Raw genomic sequence first — 20,772 nt, forward strand, 5'->3', positions numbered from 1 at the left:
GGTGACGGAGCAATGACATTGTCCTGCGTTTGAAAAAAAAGGGTATCTGTTTGCTGACAGGAGAGTTCTCGATGCGAATTGTGATGTGAGGCCCGTGAAAACATGAAGATTCACATAACATTCGTGTACTGGACCCTGCTTTTCATATCGGTCGCCTCCAGGCAAGTACTTTTCTCAGTTTACACTCCTTTATTAAACTATGTATCCTCGTATATACATACACACACGCACACACATGAGGTCGCTTAGGGCGGCCACGCGCTTTATTCTCATGGTATTGGTGCGCCGTTAAAACCGGTGCGTTTCGCTGAAACCTAAATAGGAAAACTATGCTGTTACCACATGAAACGTGTCCTTCTCCTCATTATCGCGACACTTAACGTTAGCATCGTTAAACCTTATCAGCGTTTTCGGCTGTCTACGCTTTTATAACGCGAAACGATCGCGAAATGTTACTCGTTAAAACATGGTCTGTCTCTCTCGTTACATTCCGCACACAGTTGTCCTCATGTATGAATGAATTTCTGCTGGAAACGTTGAAATTAGAGCAAATTCTTTAACCTCGTGCGTTGCGTCACTTTATAAAGGTCGCGCAGCGAGGCTCATTTACGATTCCAACCGCCGAACGAAATTGTTTTTATTTCTATTTATTTATTTGTATATTCGGAATCTATTTAATAAAGACTTCCCCCTCCGCATTATCTAAAGTAATACCTAAATCCTGTTGGTACATTTCTACAAGTACCATAAATGTTGCAGCACTTCTCTAATGCTTTGCGTTATTTCTATTTCGTATACATATTGTACACACGTATGCGTATTGTAATGAAAATGTATCTGGAAGATTAATAAATCAATGTTTCGAACAACATGATTATTTGAACGAATACATTGTACACCAAAACTGTATCTCTTGCGTACGCCTAATGAGAGAAGTATTAATTTGATCCTTTCAACAGTGCCCTCCTCTTCGTCATAGTAGCTTCAGAAAATTCAGAAAGCAATTATTACTCTTCTGTGAGAAAGAATGAATCATCCGAAATTTATGATAACGATACATTGGAGAGCGTAGAGAATGATACTTTGGAGTCGTCCGGTATCCCTGTCGTGAAACTGAAGAATGCTAGGAAATTAGAACCTAATTACGAAGACTATTATCAGGTAAGGTAATCGAACCGTCGAAATGTTCATTATTGCGTTAAGATAATCTTTATAATGCTCCGCTATTTTTAGGAGCAGATTCCTGAATCTCCTCACAGCTTCGAGACCATAGCAAATAGCGAAACAAAGAGAAAAGAGAATCCTTATAAAGATGTAGATATTGTGGCTGAGAGTCTTCCCCAACAACCCAATCTATCACATGGGTAAGTTTCTATTATGTGCCAACACTGGTAGGAAAATCTCATTACTACGTATTGCATAATATCTCCATTCTCAGGCGCATAAGATATATTTGTCAGAGTTAAATAACAGTATCGTATACTGCCCTGTATAGATAGAAAGCCAGCGAAACATTCAACATAATATTTCTACTTTCCGCAGAATTTCTGGAACGGAACAGGCTGCGGTATTGACTTTGGTGGACACAGCAGCAGCAGAGTTGCAGAGTCTGGTAGACCCAAAATTTACAACAGAATTTTCAAGAGCAAGAATATATGGAAAGAATTCCTCTTTGTTAACGAAAACGACCAAACTTGGGCAAGAAGCGAAGAAGGAGGAGATAGAGATATCGAGCACACCGATGCCATCAACAATTCTAGAAGAGAGTGAAAGGACTAACAAAAGCATCGAAGAAGAATTGCTATCGAATGACGAAAGGACATCTGAAGGAGTGGTGGTGGTGAGGGCTGAACAGGGAGCTATTATCATCGATGAGACAGAGATCCTTGAAAATGAAGATAAAATACTTCCCGAAGAAGTCGCAAAAGTAGATAAAATAGTCACAACAGCTCCTGAGCTCAGCGACTCGGATGTCAAAGGTCGATTAATGGGACACACCAGAGACGAAGCGCCTGCCATCGTTATCGGTGAAGAGATTGTGCCAGTAGGTTCCCCTGATCCGCACGAAGACATTCCATCGTTTAACGAGTGGACGCAGAAGAGGTTGGAGGAGGCTGAGAAGAAGAAAAGTAAGTGTGGCTTATTTTTATACATAAAAATGAATGGAATCTAACGTGCGCATTATTGTCCTCAGCTCATTCGAATGCATCGGTTCAAAATTCCGGAACGCCGGCTCGAAGCACGAGTGGAATGAAGGTTCGTTCGAAGAACTATGCTTCCCCAGATTGCGGGGCCAAGATCGTAGCAACAAATCCGGAAGCAAGGAGCGCCAGAAGCGTCCTGGCATCGACCAGGGACGAGTACATGCTGAATACCTGCACGTCTCGCATATGGTTCGTGGTGGAGCTCTGCGAGGCGATTCAAGCGAAGAAAATTGAACTAGCGAACTTCGAGTTGTTCAGTTCATCTCCGAAGGACTTCTCGGTGTACATAAGCGATCGTTTTCCCACGAGAGACTGGAGTATAGTTGGCCAGTTCGCTGCGAAGGATGTGAAGGACACTCAAAGCTTCGTCCTGCAGCCACACTTCTTTGGAAAGTTTATCAAGGTGGAGCTGCATACTTATCACGGGTCTGAACACTTTTGTCCAGTCTCTTTATTTCGCGCTTATGGCACCAGCGAATTCGAGGTCCTGGAGACGGAAACGGAAAACCAAATTTCTAGAGAGACTAGTACGGACGTGGATGACGAAGAGGATAGCGACGAGGAGGAACCTTTAGACGTCGAGATCGGAGAGCCTCCAAGAAACCTATTCGGTAGCGCCAGGGATGCTGTCTTAAGTATAGTGAAGAAGGCGGCCCAGGTGTTAGGAAAGTCGAGAGAATTCACCGACAAGAATATCACCGCGATCGAGCAAAGCATAAACGACGACAGTATCCTCGGAGATTCATTCGCAAGTTGCACCTCGCCGAAGTACTCGATTCTCTGCGACAGTTGCTCAGCGCAGACGTTCGCCAAGGTCTTCCAGTTAGTTAGTTGTAGGGATCATCAGCTGAATCAGTTGCTGGACATCAGCTTTGTAAATAGAACATTAAAGCAGAATGGCTTCTGCAGGAGCCACGCAGTGGATATCGAAGCATTCAGAAGAAGTTTGGGTCTCGATGTCGAGAAAGCTACGAACGTAGAATTCAGACATAGCCGAAAGAAAGATTTCTTGATGTCTATCTTCAAACTTGAATATATCGCAGCGCTTTGCAACATGCTAGCGATAAAAGAGGGTAAAATGGTAGTGAACACGAGCTTCATAGCTAACGTAGCGGTACCGTTTAATAATTCGAAAACTGTTAGCAAGGAGAACGCGTCTCGTGTGCATAGCGAGTCTGTCAAGTCGTTCGAAAGTTCTTCAACTGTGTCCACGTCTAACGCGAGCACTTCTAAGTCAGCATCTTCGCGAGATCAGCAGAAAACTAGTCAGGAATTGCCAAAAGAAGAACCTGAGAAACTGGTCGAGGCTTCTTCGAGTTCGGAGAACGTAGCTTCGCAGACTAAGCCAACGCTGGAGAAAGAGGAGGTGAAGAACGAGTCCTCGGTACCCGTTTTAGAATCTAGCAGAGACACCGTAGAAGAAACAGTTCCTGTCGATACGTTGTCAACCGATTCATCCACAAATGCTGGTCAACACGCGCCCACGAAAGTCTCTGAAGAACTCGTTAGCCCTGGTACTGTGATCGAAAACTCTCCCCAAGCTACTGCCCCCGTACCAGTGGTCACTAACGATAACAATGAAGCACCGCAAGACGATGTAGTCGCTGATGTAGAACCCGTAGAAGCACGGAGTACACCGAGCACCGTAGAGAAAGTGGAACGACAAGGAAACGAACAAGAAGGAAAGCAACCGGAGATCCTGGAGCAAGAAATTAAACTATCCTCTCAGGATTCTTTGACGTTGGACACGTTGTTGTCCGACCTGAAGGATCTAGAAGGGGTAGCAGTGCACATGCAAGGCGGATCAGCAGCTAGCGCGTCTGCGACACAGTCGACAATGAACATCATGCCTCAAAAAGAATCTGTGTTCCTTCGACTGTCTAATAGAATTAAGGTAAGCTTGATTTTTCATAGAAATTTGTGGAAAAACGGCCTCGAAGATAATGTAATTTCGTTTTTAGGCATTAGAGCGGAATATGTCTCTAAGCGGGCAATACTTAGAGGAGCTAAGTCGACGCTACAAGAAGCAGGTCGAGGAGATGCAGAGGTCTCTGGAGCGAACGGTGTCGGTGATGAGCGAGGAGACGAAGAAACGAGACGAGCGTGAGATGAAGAGGGCGGAGGAGATCGCGATGTTGAGAGAAGAGATAGCTGCTCTGTCGGATTCAGTGAAGAACCTTCTGTACGACCACAATAGTTGGCAGGGAACGTTCGCAATGATAGGTCAATACGTAGTTTTACTGTGTTCCCAGATTTTCGTGATATTCCTGATTCTATTGTATTGTCGGTCGACGAAGCAAATAGTGGGTAAAGAGAAGCAGCAGTTGAAGAAGGAGCCTCTGCGACGTAAGAGCGCGGAGAACTTCAGTTCTCACGTGAAGAAAACGAAGAAACGTCGGCCAAGTGAGATAGCGTGTCACATCACGGGCACGTATCGCGAATTGATGATAGACGAGAGATCCCAGTCGAAAAAGGAGAGGAAAAGGAAACGGAAAAAAGAAGCCACAAGCAGCGGCATCAAGACAATTCTAAAAAGCGAGACCAGACCAAATTCAGTCGTAGAATATCCTCCAAATTCTCTCGTGTACGATCCGTTATTGTTCCACGGGTCTCAGAACGATTCTCAAACCTGCAAGAGGCCTAAGCATGTTTCAGAGAGCCCGACCGATTGGTTGAACAATCGCGAGGTGAAATCCAGTGTTCAATTAACTTCGCCGTGTAAGGATGACTGCGAGACGGAATCTGTGAAGAGCTTGGAGTTCACTAGCCCCTACATAGAAGATTTGAATGAGTCTAACTCATTGGTGGCGAATATGTTCCCGGAAAGCGAGAAGCCTGCTAAACAGACGATGGACGTTTTGAATTCGAACAACACCGGCGTCACTGTGAAAGATAGCAAACTAAGCGCCACATCCTTTTTCATGAAAACCGCGCTAAGCACGAGGAGAAAGAGAAAAACGAATTCGAACACTGTGAACGGGGATTGGAGTCGGAATTCGAGCGACTCGAACGAGAAGTCCGTGGGCGCGAGTCCCACGCCTTCGATATCGTTGCCTGAAAACGTTTATAGCGACTGTGATACTACTGCTAACGGTCTATCGGTGGACCAAAGCGACGAGTCTAGGAGCAGTAGCGTGGCGTCGATGTCGAAACGAAAGGACAGGAAGAGTACTGGTTTTCGAAAGATGGTGAGAAAATTTTTTTGATTAAGATAGGCTTGTCCACGATCCGCTTGTCCAAGCTAAATCCAAGGGAGACTACGCGCCGGTTCCACTTGACGCGTAGCGATACGCTCGACTCGAATGCTTCGCTGATAAGGTGATAATATAGAATGTAGAGTATACAGACACAGAGTTTACGCTATGTTGAAATCATGCTTGTACCGATGTTAACTGGATGTAAATGTTACTGTTAGGAAAGTTGTTCGTGTATAACATAGAACCGTTTTGAAAAAGTCTGATCACCTTTAACGGCATGATAATGCCAGTAGAATTATCTCCGAGTAAATCGATTTGTATATACATATATATATGTACAGGGTGTTCCGAATTTCCGAATGTCTCTGAAATTCTTTATGACACCGGATAAAATGTTTCAAACAGTAGTTCTGTTGTTCCATTCACAAAGAAATAGATTTGACACTTTTTGCAGTGTCGTAAATCAATTTCAGAGATATGTAAGGGGATCGATTTAAATCGGACACATCCTGTATACATATAGATAAATAGTGTAGACCTATCCCGTTATATATATATTCTGTAGTGGATTTTCCTACGGTTTTCTTTTGTACATACTTACAGAATCATCGTTGATCCTGTTTGTCGCAAATAGGATGATCAATGTGGGGAGAGAGAGAGAAAGAGAGGCATCGACAGTTTGTACAGAGCATGCAGGAGTGAATTTATGAGCTGGATTTTTGTGATAGTTTGAGCGCATCTTCGACCAGTATCTCAGTGTATGACCTAATATGCAATGTTCTTTTTAATTAACCCCTGTTTTAAAGGAGACGACTGATTTATGTTTTATTACGTACTGTATATAAATATGTTTGCAATTAGATAAATATTATATATATATATATATACATATTATCGTGGTAATAGCCTAATGCGATTAAGGGATTCATTAAACATCTCGTATGTAATACAGCACCGCTTTTTCTAAAATTTGTTACGGTTTTCGAAACCCCCGCCCCCTGAATAGCTAATGGCCCTAAGATAAATGTTCTCTCATTCATAGTTTCTGAGTTTCGGGAACACGTGTGCGTCAAGATGACTGTTGTTTTGTCGAGCAACAGTTGTACAAAGTATTTATGCATACTGGTTATTTCTTTCATTCACAAGAGTTTATACGAGTGTTTTTTTTTCTCTGTGTACGAGTACGCGAGCGTGTATGTGTGTCTGTGTGTTTTCGTGCCGCTTATTGCGATAATTTACTTCAATAAGAACTGTTTATGGATTACAGTTAATAGAGTGAAGGTATTGAGATAAGTATAGCTGTACGACGAGACTTTCCTAGCGCCCTATATAAAATACAAGCGATTTTTAATACAGTGAACGTTTCAATTAATAAATCTGTCCACTCGTTAATCGTTCAAATTTTCAATAGCGTTCGATAACATATATGTTCTGCCGTAAAAATTCAGTTAACATAAAACGACAAATTTTCAGATAAAAGTGGTTCAATTTCTTGGGGTTCAGAGGTTCATTTTCATCCCTTAGTTCGACTAAATTTATAGCAGCTAAGGGATTCATAATTTTTTGTCCAGGCTGGAGATCTTTTCTTTTGGATCTTTTACAAGCCAGTGAAATTTCATCGAAGTAGTATATTTCGCGGGTATTGCTCGGCAAGAATCGCATTGGTTTCCGCAAACCCTCCGGGATTATACTTTATTCCCCGACGGAGTTTGCGCACGATTTCTGGTAACATGGATCCCCCGAGGGGTGCACGTCTTTCCACGTCTTTCTCACCCTGTGACGTTCCGTGAATTTCAGTGTCTTTAGAGAACGGAAGCCCCGTGCTGTATTGTTACACGGTTGTTAATATTGCGCAATTGTTCCCGACAAAATGTCTCAGGCTTATATGCACGCGTGCGAACGAGCGGAATTGCTAGGGTTGCCGATACCGAGTGAAGAGGAGTGGAAAGAGACGCAGAGGATAGAAGAGGAAAATCGTGCAAATGATGAGGACGATGACGCGACGATGCAGGTAATCACGTTAACGGACTATTAGAAAAAAAGTGTCGCACCCGAGGCAAAAAAATATTCGACCAGAAACAAGCTTTTCATGATGAAATATATTTTTTATTCGCGATAAAAGTGAATGCGATAATAAACCCTGTAACACCTAGAGGAAATGCTAATTTACAAATGAAAAATGTTTATTTCCCTGTAAGATACAGAAGGAGAAAATTTTGCACCTTTTAAGGGTGGGTTCCATCACCCCTTAGCACTAAGGAGATTTTCTTGGATTTTAGTCAAATCTTAAATTTTTAATATTTTTTATTGCGTGCTTAAATAATTTCTTCGTCGTTTATATATTCTTGGTACTGTTCGAATATTTTATGCTAAGGATACGTTTATACGTGATGTAAAATTTTTAATCGAAATTCCAGTGAATTAATTGTTCTTTTGTAATTTATAGCACCTGGAGACCTCCGACGAAGCCGCACAACGAGTCAGCGGCGGATTAGACGAATTAAACAGTATTCTGCACGTGACGCAGAAGAAGATTAACAGATTCAAGGTTTGCACGATCGCTTATGTATATTTTTCGTAAACGAAAACGGTTCTGTAACAGTCTGTCGCCAGGAATTATAGTAATCTGAGATCTTTTGCAGACCGTATGCGGCAGTCTGAGTACCTTGCTGAAAGTGAGAGTTGGATCTAGACATAGTACACCAGATCACAAGGCCACCGAACGAAATCACAACGAGACGGAGCAGATTAGCAATGAAGCAGAAGCGAACGACGAAGAATTAACAGTAGATTTATCAGAGGATAAAGCAGAGATTGTAAAATCTGAACCAACGCAGCCGAAACTATTAGACCTGAACAAAAAAATGGGATCGCATTTAGACAAGTTGGATTCCCTTATCACGAAAGCTGAGAATGCTCAATACAGTATGCAGCATCAAAATAAACAGATGAAAAAATTCCTGAAGAAATGAATCACTTTCAAACATCTTATACTATCACTGTCGGATCTTCTTTGATTTGCTGCTACTAGTGTCTGCTTGATGAAATATCATTTATTGCTACTCAACGTGAATATATTGTAGAGTTAGATCGAGAATCTCTGCAAAGAAGAAAAGTTACTTCACCGAAATGTTCATCAAATTTCAAGAATCTATGATAAGAGTTTCATGCAGGGTGCTCCACTCTGTATAGAAGAGTTCCCTTCGAAAGAGAAGGGTCCATCTATATTTTCTTTGAATAATTATTTTGTTAATTCTGTACAGATTTTCGAGAGAAACTATGGAAATGCTTCTACGCGCTCTATAACGATATTATATTTGCTATCACATCGTTAATCGCCTTCTTCCGATTTAATATAAACGGTAGATAGAAGCTACACTATTTAATGAAATTACTCTCGTCATAAGGGATTCTACTGAGTGAATGCAATACTTAAGAAAAAAATAACACAATAGCGTTCATTGTGAATACGAATCGTCAACAAAATATATACGTTCATTAAGACTTCACGTATTTCTTTCTATGAAAGAATTATCGAAACAATCAGAATTAAGCCTTTTACTGCACTGTGAAACGGAGCAGCATGCATATATGTGTTTGTTGTGCGTCAGAGTTGGGCACACATTGATTAAACTGTTTAACTTGACTGGTCAATTAATGTTTACGCTCGACGAGAATTAATCATGAAAAGTCGCGGTAGATTTAAATAATTCAAGCGACACGATTGAACATATTATTTAGATTAATGTCTAAATCGATTGCGATTGTGCATCAGTTAAATTAAAAATTCAAGATTGTCCAACTCTGGTTGTGTATCTGATCATAGTTAGTATAATAGTTGTAATTGCAGTTTCAGATTATCTATATTATCATGTTACTTATCTCTTTAAGAAACAGATTTTATATAATTTATGCAATACCCTTTTAAAGGTTGATCATATATTGATATAATGTGTACGCAGATGTTGAAGATAATTTATTATTGTTATGTAAACTATAGCGACCATTGGTGGTACCTGAATTCAGGTATTGGACAATATTAATGTGCCATGTACATAAAACAGCTTCTTAAACATATAATTATTTTCTGTTAGTATAGATTTTTATAAACACGATGATGTTATTCATTTTGATTTACAAGAGAAAGATTTAGAATAATTACCGAATGATATTTATATATACTTTAAGACTAAATTCTATTTTTACATTGGCAGTTATAATATAAATTAGTTATTAGTTGTAGTATTATATATAGTTCTCAGAATTTTTTACACGCGTGTAAGAGAACGATACATATTGCCTATGTGATTACAACGAGTAATAGCTTATTTAAAAAAAAAAAAGCAAAGTACGATATAACTTGACGAAACTATTTGATATAACTTGCCTTGGCGTTCTACTTTTCTTTTTTTTCAATACAAGCAATATATAAAATTCCGTTTACTTTTATATAAATATATATACACATCGTTTCCAAAGACAATTAAATATATCCTTACATAAAACTTCCGAAGTTTTATGATTATCATATATCTCAATATTCTATTTTCCAGTGAACTGTTTACATGATTATTAACATATGTACGTATACATTTAAATATTTAAAAGCGAATACATGTACTTATATTCAAGGAAAATAAAAGTGACGCTTTAAAAATTACATATTTATCTTATATCATTGCATTGCAGAATATGCGATTGCGAGCGTGCATCGGGAATTCGCGTTTATTTCCAACATAGTGTTGGACGCAAATTCCATTAGCATCATCGATTTCCAGGTAATTAGCATTGAATCGTGAACCGATTCTAATAAGGAGATAAATATTTAAAAAAAATGCTATCGTGGCCGAAGTGATCGATACCTTTCGAAAGGCGATCTACGAAGCTCTAAATAAATATCAAATCGTTTCACGAACTTTGACGTCAGATTAAAAGTACAAAGATAATTGAAATAACAAATTGACTGTATACGATTGCGTTCTTGAAGCTTCAATTTTATTTATTCATTCACCGAGCGTACAAAATACAATAAAAAAGAAAAGCTAAATACACAGAGTACATATATATATATATATATTCGATCTTCCACGTATACAAACAAGCGGTAAGATTCAGTAAGATTGGAAGACAGATTCCAAAGAAGTTATTGGTTAAATATGCCATATTCTGAGAGCCACATTAAAAATAAATTAACCGAAGGATTGAACGCTTCGCATGTGGTACGTATTCTACGATTTTTCATCCGTTTGCGTATATATTTGATCGAATTTTTTTGTTATCATCGTCTCTAACCTAGAATTCTTCATGTACAAACGTAGGTTGCTAAAAGTTCTTTTCTGAAACGCATTTGTTCCTCGGAAAGATTGTTGCTGTCTCGTTAAATATGCCAGGGAGCCAGCAGGTTATATTAATTTTCCTGTTCGCACTCCTTCTGAGATGGTGCATTACATACCATTCCCATAGCGGTCAAGGGGAACCCCCAATGTTCGGAGACTATGAGGCGCAACGACATTGGCAGGAGATAACGTATAATTTGCCCGTTGAAAAATGGTATATCAATACTACAGACAATGATTTACAGTACTGGGGATTAGATTATCCTCCTTTAACGGCTTATCATAGTTTTTTAATTGGCTACGTCGCTAACAACATCGATCCTTCGTACATTACGCTACACGAATCGAGAGGACTCTCCTCGGAGAGCCACAAATATTTCATGAGGCTCACAGTTTTAACAGCAGATGTTTTAATCTATTTGCCAGCAATAATTTACTTTGTATTAAACAATCAAGCATCGAGAACAGAAACTAAAGAGACTAACGTATTTGGCTTCGATAGAAAGCATATTGTTCTTCTAACGACGCTGATATATCCAGGGCAAATATTAATAGACCATGGTCATTTTCAGTATAATTGTATTTCTTTAGGGCTCTATATCGGAGCTGTCGCAGCCATCCTCCAAAATTCATTCGTTGTTGGATCAGTTTTATTCGTATCTGCTCTAAATTATAAACAAATGGAGCTTTACCATGCACTGCCAATTTTTTTCTACATTCTTGGTAGATATTTGCCTCCCAAAGGATTTTGTTTATCCAATTTGGCGAGGTTGTTGTACATATCGTTTACGGTAGTTTTTACATTTTTCATCACATGGTTGCCCTTTGTCAAGAATTTAAAATTACTTACCATGGTTGCGCTTCGATTGTTTCCGATCACCAGAGGGCTGTTCGAAGATAAAGTAGCCAACGTTTGGTGCGCAGTGAATGTTTTATATAAATTACGAGACACTTTCACGAACGCGCAACTAGCTACGATCTGTTTGGCAGCGACAACAGCTGCGGCTCTACCGAGTTGCATAGATGTATATTTAAAACCGCGAAAAGAGAGATTCGTGATTTCTCATATCAACTGCGCTTTAGCATTTTTCCTGTTCTCATTCCAAGTCCATGAAAAATCAATTCTGCTCGTTGCGATCCCAGTATTGTTGCACTTTCAGGATGATCCGTTCCCGTGCTTCTGGTTCCTAATAATTTCGCATTTTAGCATGTTACCTTTGTTCATGAAAGATAATTTATATTTAGCTTATTGGATAACACTAATCTTTTACACTCTGGCTACTCTTTGGATGTACCCTGATATACTCAGCTGCGAGAAACAAATGGTCGACGAAACACAAAAGTTGCGAAAGCAAGCCAAAGTCAAACTATCGAGGAGCAGTAAGAGTAAATCACTTTTCACAAGACTGAAGAAAGATGTAATATATTATTGCGAGAATCATTTTAGCGCCTTTTTAAAGTACGATCTCTGGCTAGTCAGACTATTTTATGGTTCAGTTATAGGAGTGATAGCATTGTCTATCGTTAGCGGTTTCTTAGAACCTCCGAAGAAATATCCGGATCTATTTCCATTATTAATTTCCGTATATTCCTGTGGACATTTTATTGTATTCTATCTATATTTCAATTATAAGCAACTCTGTGTATAAACAAATATATAAACTTGAAATAAAGCAGCTGAATATTTTCAATACATTTGCATTATGTTTTTTAATTCGTAGTTAATTAGTATTAACAATCTGCAGCTATATCTACACTAACATTGACTAGATCGTTCCACCTTTTTGTGTAAATTATGTAATCCTCTATGTGGATCTGAACTTTGCTCTGTTACTGAATATTACTCTGCTAAATTAGCATAACAGTAATATTACCCGTACGCTTTCAATTCCCGTCAGTAGTCAAATAGATGCTGCATTGAAAGCGCCTTAGCGACACAAACGAACGAGAATTATACAATAGAAAATTCGCATTTTCTTTTAAATTGAAAAAAGTAATTTAGAATGCAGTGTCTGGGGTGTATGTTACAGTTGTTGGTCAGTAACATCAAGTGATTTTTGCTTTGTTTTCAATGTTACAGGAAGTGGAAGATCAATCTGATGGTTGTGGTGCGAAGTTTTCTGTAATTGTTGTTTCTGATGCATTTGAGGGAAAACCGTTACTCCAACGTCACAGGTACTACACTCCTATGCACCTAAAATTCATTAATCACGATGAAATTCCTCATTTCATACAATACAATTTATTGTGAACGATTTAGGTTGGTGAACGCAGTGCTGGAAGAGGAGCTGAAAACAATTCATGCGTTTTCCCAGAAAACATTGACACCGGAACAGTGGGAGAAGCAGAAAAGTTAATATACTATTACTTCGCATGCTCCAGAACAATTTCCCTTTACAGTGACACGAGAAGAGGTGCAAGTATTCAACATAGTATTCAAACAAGATTCTCCGAAGTAACCGAACCATGATCCAGTTCAAAGTTTCCGCACCGGGCAAGGTAATTCTTTACGGAGAGCACGCTGTCGTGTACGGAAGAACTGCGATCGCAGCTAGCTTGGGTTTACGCACGACTACAGAGTTCAGCGAGCTGCCAGAGGAGGAACAAGTCATTAAAATATGCTTTCCGAAAGTGAACTTGTTTATAAACGTGCCTGTGCAACACGTTCAGAATTTCCTTGTGAATAACAGACACGTGAAGGCTGCAGAGAACCATGACGAGTTTTACGAGAAGATCAAAGAGCTCGTGGCCACTATCGGCTATTTCAATGTCAAACAGAAATTGAGCTTGGAAGTGTTGTTCTATCTTCTTTTATATATCGCGCAGAATGTTGAGCTGAACGTGAAGCCGTTTCAAATCCAATTAACCACCGATTTGTCGATCGGTTCCGGACTAGGTAGCTCAGCCTCGTTCGCGGTTTGCGTAGCCGGTTGCTTTCTGCACTGGTCGCATTTACAGAAAAATATTTTCAAAGCATTTGACATGTCCGACTTGGAAGCTATCTCAAAATATGCATTGGCAAGCGAAAGAATTATGCACGGCCGTCCGTCCGGCATCGACAATTCCATTTGTACGTACGGTTCCGTGATAGAGTACAAGAAGGACAGTTACATGAAATCCATTAACGTTACGCAAGTTATGAAAATTCTACTGGTGGACACAAGGGTCAGCAGAAGCACGAAAGCTTTGGTGGAGAAGTTAGCGGAATTGAAGCACCAGTATCCCGTTATAATTGACTTGATCCTGGATTCGATAGATAATATAGCAATTACGGCGATCAAAGTTATTCAGAAGATTAACGACGCCTCGGGCGTCGATAATGAGACGCTCTATGACGGCTACAAGCAATTAATGGTAAGTATGTTGTTATTACAGATTAGAAGAGAGTGGTCATTGTCCCCAATGTTTAAGTAATTTATGCAAATCTTCTTAAACGAGTATCATATTCGTTCCAGACGCTGATTAACATGAATCAAGGATTGCTAGCCACATGCCAAGTGTCCCATCCATCTTTGGATAGAATTTGCGGGGAGGCGCAAAATTATGCGCTAGCAGCGAAACTAACCGGCGCTGGCGGCGGTGGATACGCATATATTTTATTGTTACCGGACACCCAGCCAGAAACAATCACGAGCATTTCACGGAAATTGATCGCAGACGGATTCCCGGTTACGTTGACGACGTTGGGCGGCGCGGGCGTACAAATTCTAAAATAACACCGTGAATCAATCAAGATTTCTGCGGATCTTTATGCATTTATGGTTTATAAAGATTTTCAAACATTTTGGACCTACAAATGTTGTCTAGAAAAATGCATAAACATCCGCAGTCTAGCTGAAACGTACAGAACGCATTTGTGCCAGCTCTCTTCTGTTTTATGTAAATTTTATTGTTACATGAATACAAATAAATATTAAGGACTATGTTCATTATACCTACGTTCTTGGATAATTGCACTAACTAGGTATTGCATTTTGATGTTACAACCTTGTGAGTCGACGCATCGCGAAGATATGTAACATGAAAATTAATGGTTAGACAGCGGACCTTTATGCAAAATAAAAATGTTCTACCTGAATTGCAACGAACTGCACAGTGAAATAGAAATTTATTTTCCTTCTGAATACGTCTAATTGATAGGAACTGATACGACAATAGTTTTCAATTCTTCTAATAATTTTACTGTGCTAAATCACAGCTGCTCATTTTTGTCATAAATGCTATCAAATCCGTTGTCTACTAATGGTTAATGATTTATCATTGTCAACAAATTACACGACGTTAGATGTGCTACGATGCGTTGGCCGTGAGTTGCTTCTAGATCTAAGGTGATCTGATTCGGATATTACGTCCTCCCTAAAGTTCTCGTCTGCGCTATATACAGGATTCGATAAATATAATCTTTCAGCCTCTTTAGCTTCCGCGATCCACTCGCTGATTTCGATCGTGTACATTTTCCTTTGCAGAACATCCCGCGTTCGTGGACGCGATCCAATGAATACGGTCGTTCCCTGTAACGAGATCGTGTGAACAATTTATAAACAATATCGATTATGTCGTTAACTTACGCCGACCACGAGCGATGGTCTCAGTTTCTCTAGAATCTGGAAATCCTCTATCATACATTGTAACTCGTCCCATCTCAATTCCACTTCTTCGTGAAGCATTTTCTCCTCTGCAAGGAAACGTTTTTAGAAAACAAATGGTCACGATTGTTATTTAAAATGAACATAATTACCGTCGCGTTTAGACGTCGACTTCTTGTAGTGTATTCTAAATCGGAATGCTTCCAAGAAACTGGACACGACGATAGTTAGTACAATCATCGTCACCAGATAAAATACCATGAAATAAATTCTCGTGTACATGCCGACGGTGATCGCATACGCGTTCATTAATATGAACCAGTTGTTGACAACTGTTAATTCGAAGAGCGTCATCCCGCTGGCTATAAGATTGTCAAAAGTATTTAAATAATAGTAGCCCAGCGTGGTACTTTCGTTGACAGAGTACTTGTAGAAATCCTCGACTGTTGTGTTTCTGTAAATCTTTCATTTAATACATGATATCAAATTAATCTCCTCCGTCTGCATATTGGATTAACATAAACGACCTAGATTGCAGACAGAGAGTTCACTGCGGATTTGATGCATTTATAACAAAAATTCATACGTGCAATTTAAAGCAGTGGACAAAAATTGAAGAACATCAACGTATTAGTTTCAGTTTAATAATTAAAAGAAGAAACCTCTGTGGCTTGGAATCGACGCAGACATTTTTTATTTTGCATGAAGATCCGCAGTTTATTAATTAGATTTCTACGTACTTGCAGCAGTTCCGCATGTTGTATCCGGCGAACAGCTCCATCCCGATTATGGCGAAGAAATAATACAAGACGAGCATGACCACGGCGGTAGAAGACATCAAGGGAGTCAAGATAACCAGCGTGCCGAAAACGTCCCTGTACCTTTTCTTCATTTTAAATAATCTCAGAAGTCTGAGCGGTCTAAAGAGGACAAAGAACGTTGCTGTTGGAAAAAGACGTAAAATGCAAGCTGCAACGAGTGTCATTACTGAGGTGCCTAAGTCGAAGAGGTTCCATCCGGAGCTGAGATACCATCTCGTGCCAAGACCAAGTACTTTGATCAGCGCTTCAGCTACGAATACTATAATATAAAACATTTTCATTATTATAGACACACTTATTTGTGAGCAAGATTTTACTTACTTCCTCCGAAAAGGAAGGTGTCCCATGACGTGGCGAACAAACGGGCACTGTGAAGATGATTATCATCCGCCTGTAGAATTCTTATGATCATAGCAATTCCATTCCCAGCGATCGCGATGTCTGAAAAAATAATGGTAATAATTAGAGCCAGATAAAAATTGTATTCTTCTTTTAATTAATAGTAATAATTAATTTTTGTTACAGGAACTTACACATCATAGTCTCGAAGTAGCTCCATCTAATAGCAGCATGAGCTCCGTTGCACAGGATTTGCAGAGGTTTGGACGCACTGTGGTACCAAGGTACGCTGGAGTATTGCGGTTCCCACTGGAGTACTATTGTGTCATAAATGTTTAAAAACTCTTGTGAACTCAATGCTCCGGATCCAGAAGAGTTCAAATGTCGAAAGATTAAAACAATGTCTCTGATACCTGTAACAAATGAATAGAATCTGTTTAATGAATTCTACGACAGTATGGTTGTAAGCAATCGCGCATACTTCTATTCGGTGCATAGTATCGCATCAACCCTTCGAACTGTCGGAATCTCATTTTCTCTGGATTCTGTTTAGAGACTAACAACTTGAACGCGTGCTGGCACGCTTTTCTTTTATGTAAAAACAACTTTTTAAACTTGTCCCGCTCGGCGGCTGTAAATGTTTCGTTTACTACTGCCAACATTAAATTCATCATCACATACAACATCGTTGATAAGTAAGAGACAAAGTATATTGCGTACCACTTGTTTTTCGAATACGACGGCATCATTACATCTGGAAAGCTAAGCAAATCAGATCGTTACCGAGACGAAATACTATTTTACATCAATGAGCATGGTCGGTCACATAATCGATGAAAATAATATAATAGTATTTTTAAACTCTTCTAATGTTTTTACTGTTCTAAATTACACCTACTCAATTTTATCGTAAATGCATAAAATTCGCTATTTATAATTAGACTGTGGATCTTTATACATTTAGGAGATAAGATTTTATTTGATTCCATTTGTGTGTTCATATGGTATGTGCCATCAATTATGTGACAATGCTGCAGGATGACAATACTTACTTAGCAGTGGTGAGAAGGACGAAAAGACTTACAAAACTGTCTTGCAGCGTGGAGAAGTATCTGTTCATATCGGAGAACATATAATAGCCTAATACCATGTAAAGTGTGATAAAAAATAGAAGCAGGCCAAGCATATCCAAAATCGGAGGCAACGTTTGAAGTATTTGTCTGATAAATCTTCGCACACCTCCGAAACATTTCGTATCCACTAAAAAGATAGGCCTGAGAGCGCGTGTCACGCGAAAATGCGACGACTGTCTCACCAACACTGTCATTGCCTCCAGAAACATGATTGCCAATGTAGCGCACTGTAACAATAATTCAATGTAATTCCGATGCTTGTAATTAATTACTCGACATTGTCTTCTTATGTATGCAAGCTCTGAGTCTGTTACAAAAACATTTCATCAGTATCGGATAGTAGTAATCCATTGCATAAGAAATATGAATATGAATGAGCAGGGTATACATATAGTGATCTGTTAATAGTCGTAACTTAATACTGATTCGCATGGCAGTCGGTATTCAAAGTGACCTTCTAAAGAATCTAATTACAATGTTCGACGCCAAATAATTTTCGTTCGAAAGATTTTTCGATGTAACAAATAGTTTACAAGCAGATTTAGGCATCGCAGACGAACGATACAGCCCTGTACAATTGACGATGAAGAAACGATGAAGAAACAAACTGCACGACTATCGGAAACATGATTTGTTAAGAATATAAAATGGAACGGTCCGTAGTTGTTGGCTTATCTTCTCATTAGTATATACTCGTATGTTTTTTGTATCAGTGCAGTGGAAAAGAACCATGTTACTTGTACATACAGAGACAATGCAGCTGCGGCAATGCATTTAACGAGGTCTATTCTATCCCTTTATAATTTGGAGTCACTTTGCGTGCGATAAATGGATGGTCATACTTAGACTGCGTATCTTTATGCATTTATGGGTTCGAAAAATGTTCGATATTTATTTATTTCAGATCTACAAAGACTATTTTCTTAAAATTTGCCTATAAAAATTGAAAATTGTATAAACATCCGCAGTCTAGTCATATTATATGTTCACCTTCAGCATTGTTCTTTTATGCTTTAGCATAGTCGCCCAGCCGATCCATCTTAATTTCAATGTTAGTTCGATGCCTATGATCATCAGAGCGAAAAGTTCTATCGACCCGTGCGCCCATACTGGTATCTAAAATAAGATATATAAACTACAGTGATAGTATAACAACAGGAAACTATTGTTCGAGCTTTTTACAACTTACTTTAAATAATGGTACAGCTGGCTCCTCTACGAGAGCCAAAGCTAAGAGTAAAAGGGAGGTCAATAAATCTAATCCGTAATACCAATTATTGTGAACTAACAGATAGGCTGGCAAATCTTCTGGGTGTTTCGGATGGGATTCGAATTTCTCGTTGTTTCTACCTTCCTATAAAACCAACATGCCGCTTTTAAGTAATTACCATGAACGGCAAGATAAATTTCAACAGATAAGAAACATTTAGATACCTCTAAAAATATCGCTGCCTTGTGATAATTCATTTCCCAATACAAATCATGATCTGAAAGGGAGTCATGCAAAGGAAGTACAGCATTATTAGTCATGGTGTCTCTTTCTATTTCGTCAGTGTCAAATTGTTCTGGCAACTGATTGCTTTCGCTATTGCCTAACGGTGAATTTATGTGCTTCCCTGGGAAAGAATATGACAACATTGATCCGTATTCTAAAATGAACAAGAAAAAAAATAAAATAAAATAATCAAGAGACAGAATTGTACACAAATATAAGTACAATCTTAAATAAAACAAATTAACGAACAGGCTGTGCCCGATAATCGACTATTTGGTAAGAAAAACAATGAACGATAATCGAAGCCGCGAGAGAGCAGTGTACCGCTAAATCAATGTTTACTGTACCGAATATAAACAAATAAGGAACGGTGACGATTGTAAATTGTTAGTTAAGAAAAAAAAATGAATTTGCATTGTTTAAATACGACTTACTTTGGCTCGATTGATCGGAAATGTCCTGCTCGAGGGACACGTTCGCGTCATCGTCGAAACGTTGATAATTGTCTGTATATTCGGAAGATTTTGGGGAAGACATTTGAGAACGGTGTGTCACATGTCACATGTACCGAGCACGCACACACCGTTCGTTAAAATCAGTACTTATTTACGTTTGACGTAACGAGCAACGCGACAACGTCACTCTTCAGAAACTGGACACCGACTGGACTGGACTGAACCGAAAAAATCGTCTCGGGATCTCTGCATGCTCTCTCGTGACAAATATTACATATTACAATGTCATAATACTAAGACGGTACGTTATTCGATTCCTTTATGTTTGACGTTTCAACAACCGATACGCAAGCGCGCTTATACGAAGCGGATTTATCCACTTGAACCATCAGTATATCGCAAGGCTATTGAAGAAAATTTTCCCCTCTTCTCCCTTCGTGATGTAACAGATGCAACTAGCATTATTTACCGATTAACTGAACCGTGTATAATAAATAGTTCCAGAGATAGAATAGTCCGAGCAAAACCTTCGCGAAACGATGACGTTATAGCGATTCGAATTTCTACGATTTTGAAAGTGACGATGTTATTATTATTATGCTTTGTAACGGATTTTTTTATGATATTATTCTACGGTGTTTTTGTCTATTATTATTAGTTGATCAAACAATAGACGAGTTATAAACAGTAGTGCACCAATCATTTGTTCAGAACAGTTAAATAATGAACTGCACGAGACTCCGGTGCAAAATGTTGATTTCCAAGGAGGCTCAATTTATGAAACATTGTTTATTAATTTAAAGAAATTCCATAAGCTAGGGGTGGGCCAAGAAGTGGATACTTCAATAGTTTCTTTGTTTCACCTTGGCCCCATCAGTTTCTGTTTCGGAATATGTACTTGTTCATTCAACGAATACGACAATTTTTATTTCTCCCTTTTTAGCATGCTGAATATGGGTATAGGTTCTGTTCCATGCTGAATATGGTACGAATTCCACCATTTCAACGTAGGTGTCGCCAAAAGCCTATGAAGTTTCGTGTTCTATCGGTACCAGTTGATTTCCAGCTTCAGCTTTGCTCGCGCTGGCGGTAAAAACAGAATTCACAGGATAGATAAATCTCGCCAGAATCATGTGTAATTACTAGAATGCGGATTTTATGCATTTATGACAAAAATGGGCACGTACAATTTAAAGCAGAGAACGA

At 39.1% G+C, this 20,772-nt stretch overlaps 5 protein-coding genes across 9 annotated transcripts; 4 read left to right on the plus strand and 1 right to left on the minus strand.

Annotated features, from left to right (window-relative positions):
• The first annotated feature begins 18 nt into the window (after positions 1-18).
• LOC143213595 (SUN domain-containing ossification factor) lies at positions 19-6,756 on the plus strand. 2 transcript variants are annotated; one of them, XM_076433609.1, is made up of 7 exons: positions 19-161; positions 960-1,161; positions 1,234-1,364; positions 1,543-2,129; positions 2,195-4,098; positions 4,166-5,392; positions 6,005-6,756. In XM_076433609.1, exons 1-7 carry the CDS (start codon positions 103-105, stop codon positions 6,014-6,016), a joined length of 4,122 nt encoding a protein of 1,373 aa, XP_076289724.1. In that variant the 5' UTR covers positions 19-102; the 3' UTR covers positions 6,017-6,756. The 2 variants fall into 2 exon arrangements, with proteins under 2 accessions (XP_076289724.1, XP_076289723.1); XM_076433608.1 differs by having other exon boundaries at positions 4,166-6,756.
• Positions 6,757-6,892: 136 nt separating this feature from the next.
• LOC143213609 (uncharacterized) lies at positions 6,893-10,061 on the plus strand. The gene is made up of 3 exons (XM_076433632.1): positions 6,893-7,412; positions 7,848-7,949; positions 8,044-10,061. Exons 1-3 carry the CDS (start codon positions 7,272-7,274, stop codon positions 8,371-8,373), a joined length of 573 nt encoding a protein of 190 aa, XP_076289747.1. The 5' UTR covers positions 6,893-7,271; the 3' UTR covers positions 8,374-10,061.
• A 124-nt stretch (positions 10,062-10,185) lies between these two features.
• On the plus strand, positions 10,186-13,137 carry LOC143213599 (bolA-like protein 2). Of its 2 annotated transcripts, XM_076433617.1 has the most exons (3): positions 10,221-10,620; positions 12,818-12,912; positions 12,998-13,137. In XM_076433617.1, exons 1-3 carry the CDS (start codon positions 10,558-10,560, stop codon positions 13,092-13,094), a joined length of 255 nt encoding a protein of 84 aa, XP_076289732.1. In that variant the 5' UTR covers positions 10,221-10,557; the 3' UTR covers positions 13,095-13,137. The 2 variants fall into 2 exon arrangements, with proteins under 2 accessions (XP_076289731.1, XP_076289732.1); XM_076433616.1 differs by lacking the exons at positions 12,818-12,912; positions 12,998-13,137 and adding an exon at positions 10,720-12,430 and having other exon boundaries at positions 10,186-10,620.
• Positions 13,138-13,203: 66 nt separating this feature from the next.
• LOC143213602 (uncharacterized) lies at positions 13,204-14,825 on the plus strand. The gene is made up of 2 exons (XM_076433625.1): positions 13,204-14,091; positions 14,193-14,825. Exons 1-2 carry the CDS (start codon positions 13,204-13,206, stop codon positions 14,451-14,453), a joined length of 1,149 nt encoding a protein of 382 aa, XP_076289740.1. The 3' UTR covers positions 14,454-14,825.
• Tpcn1 (two pore segment channel 1) lies at positions 14,601-20,034 on the minus strand. Of its 3 annotated transcripts, none has more exons than XM_076433610.1 (12): positions 19,546-20,034; positions 19,051-19,265; positions 18,806-18,970; positions 18,607-18,732; positions 17,536-17,843; positions 16,965-17,245; positions 16,678-16,896; positions 16,466-16,585; positions 16,064-16,403; positions 15,476-15,777; positions 15,306-15,412; positions 14,601-15,248 (listed from the first exon to the last, which is right to left on the minus strand). In XM_076433610.1, exons 1-12 carry the CDS (start codon positions 19,646-19,648, stop codon positions 15,009-15,011), a joined length of 2,526 nt encoding a protein of 841 aa, XP_076289725.1. In that variant the 5' UTR covers positions 19,649-20,034; the 3' UTR covers positions 14,601-15,008. The 3 variants fall into 3 exon arrangements, with proteins under 3 accessions (XP_076289725.1, XP_076289727.1, XP_076289726.1); XM_076433612.1 differs by having other exon boundaries at positions 19,051-19,103; positions 19,546-20,033; XM_076433611.1 differs by having other exon boundaries at positions 19,051-19,232; positions 19,546-20,033.
• Positions 20,035-20,772: the final 738 nt, after the last annotated feature.

The sequence above is a fragment of the Lasioglossum baleicum genome, chromosome 11 (assembly GCF_051020765.1).
Source record: "Lasioglossum baleicum chromosome 11, iyLasBale1, whole genome shotgun sequence".
Lineage (NCBI taxonomy): Eukaryota > Metazoa > Arthropoda > Insecta > Hymenoptera > Halictidae > Lasioglossum > Lasioglossum baleicum.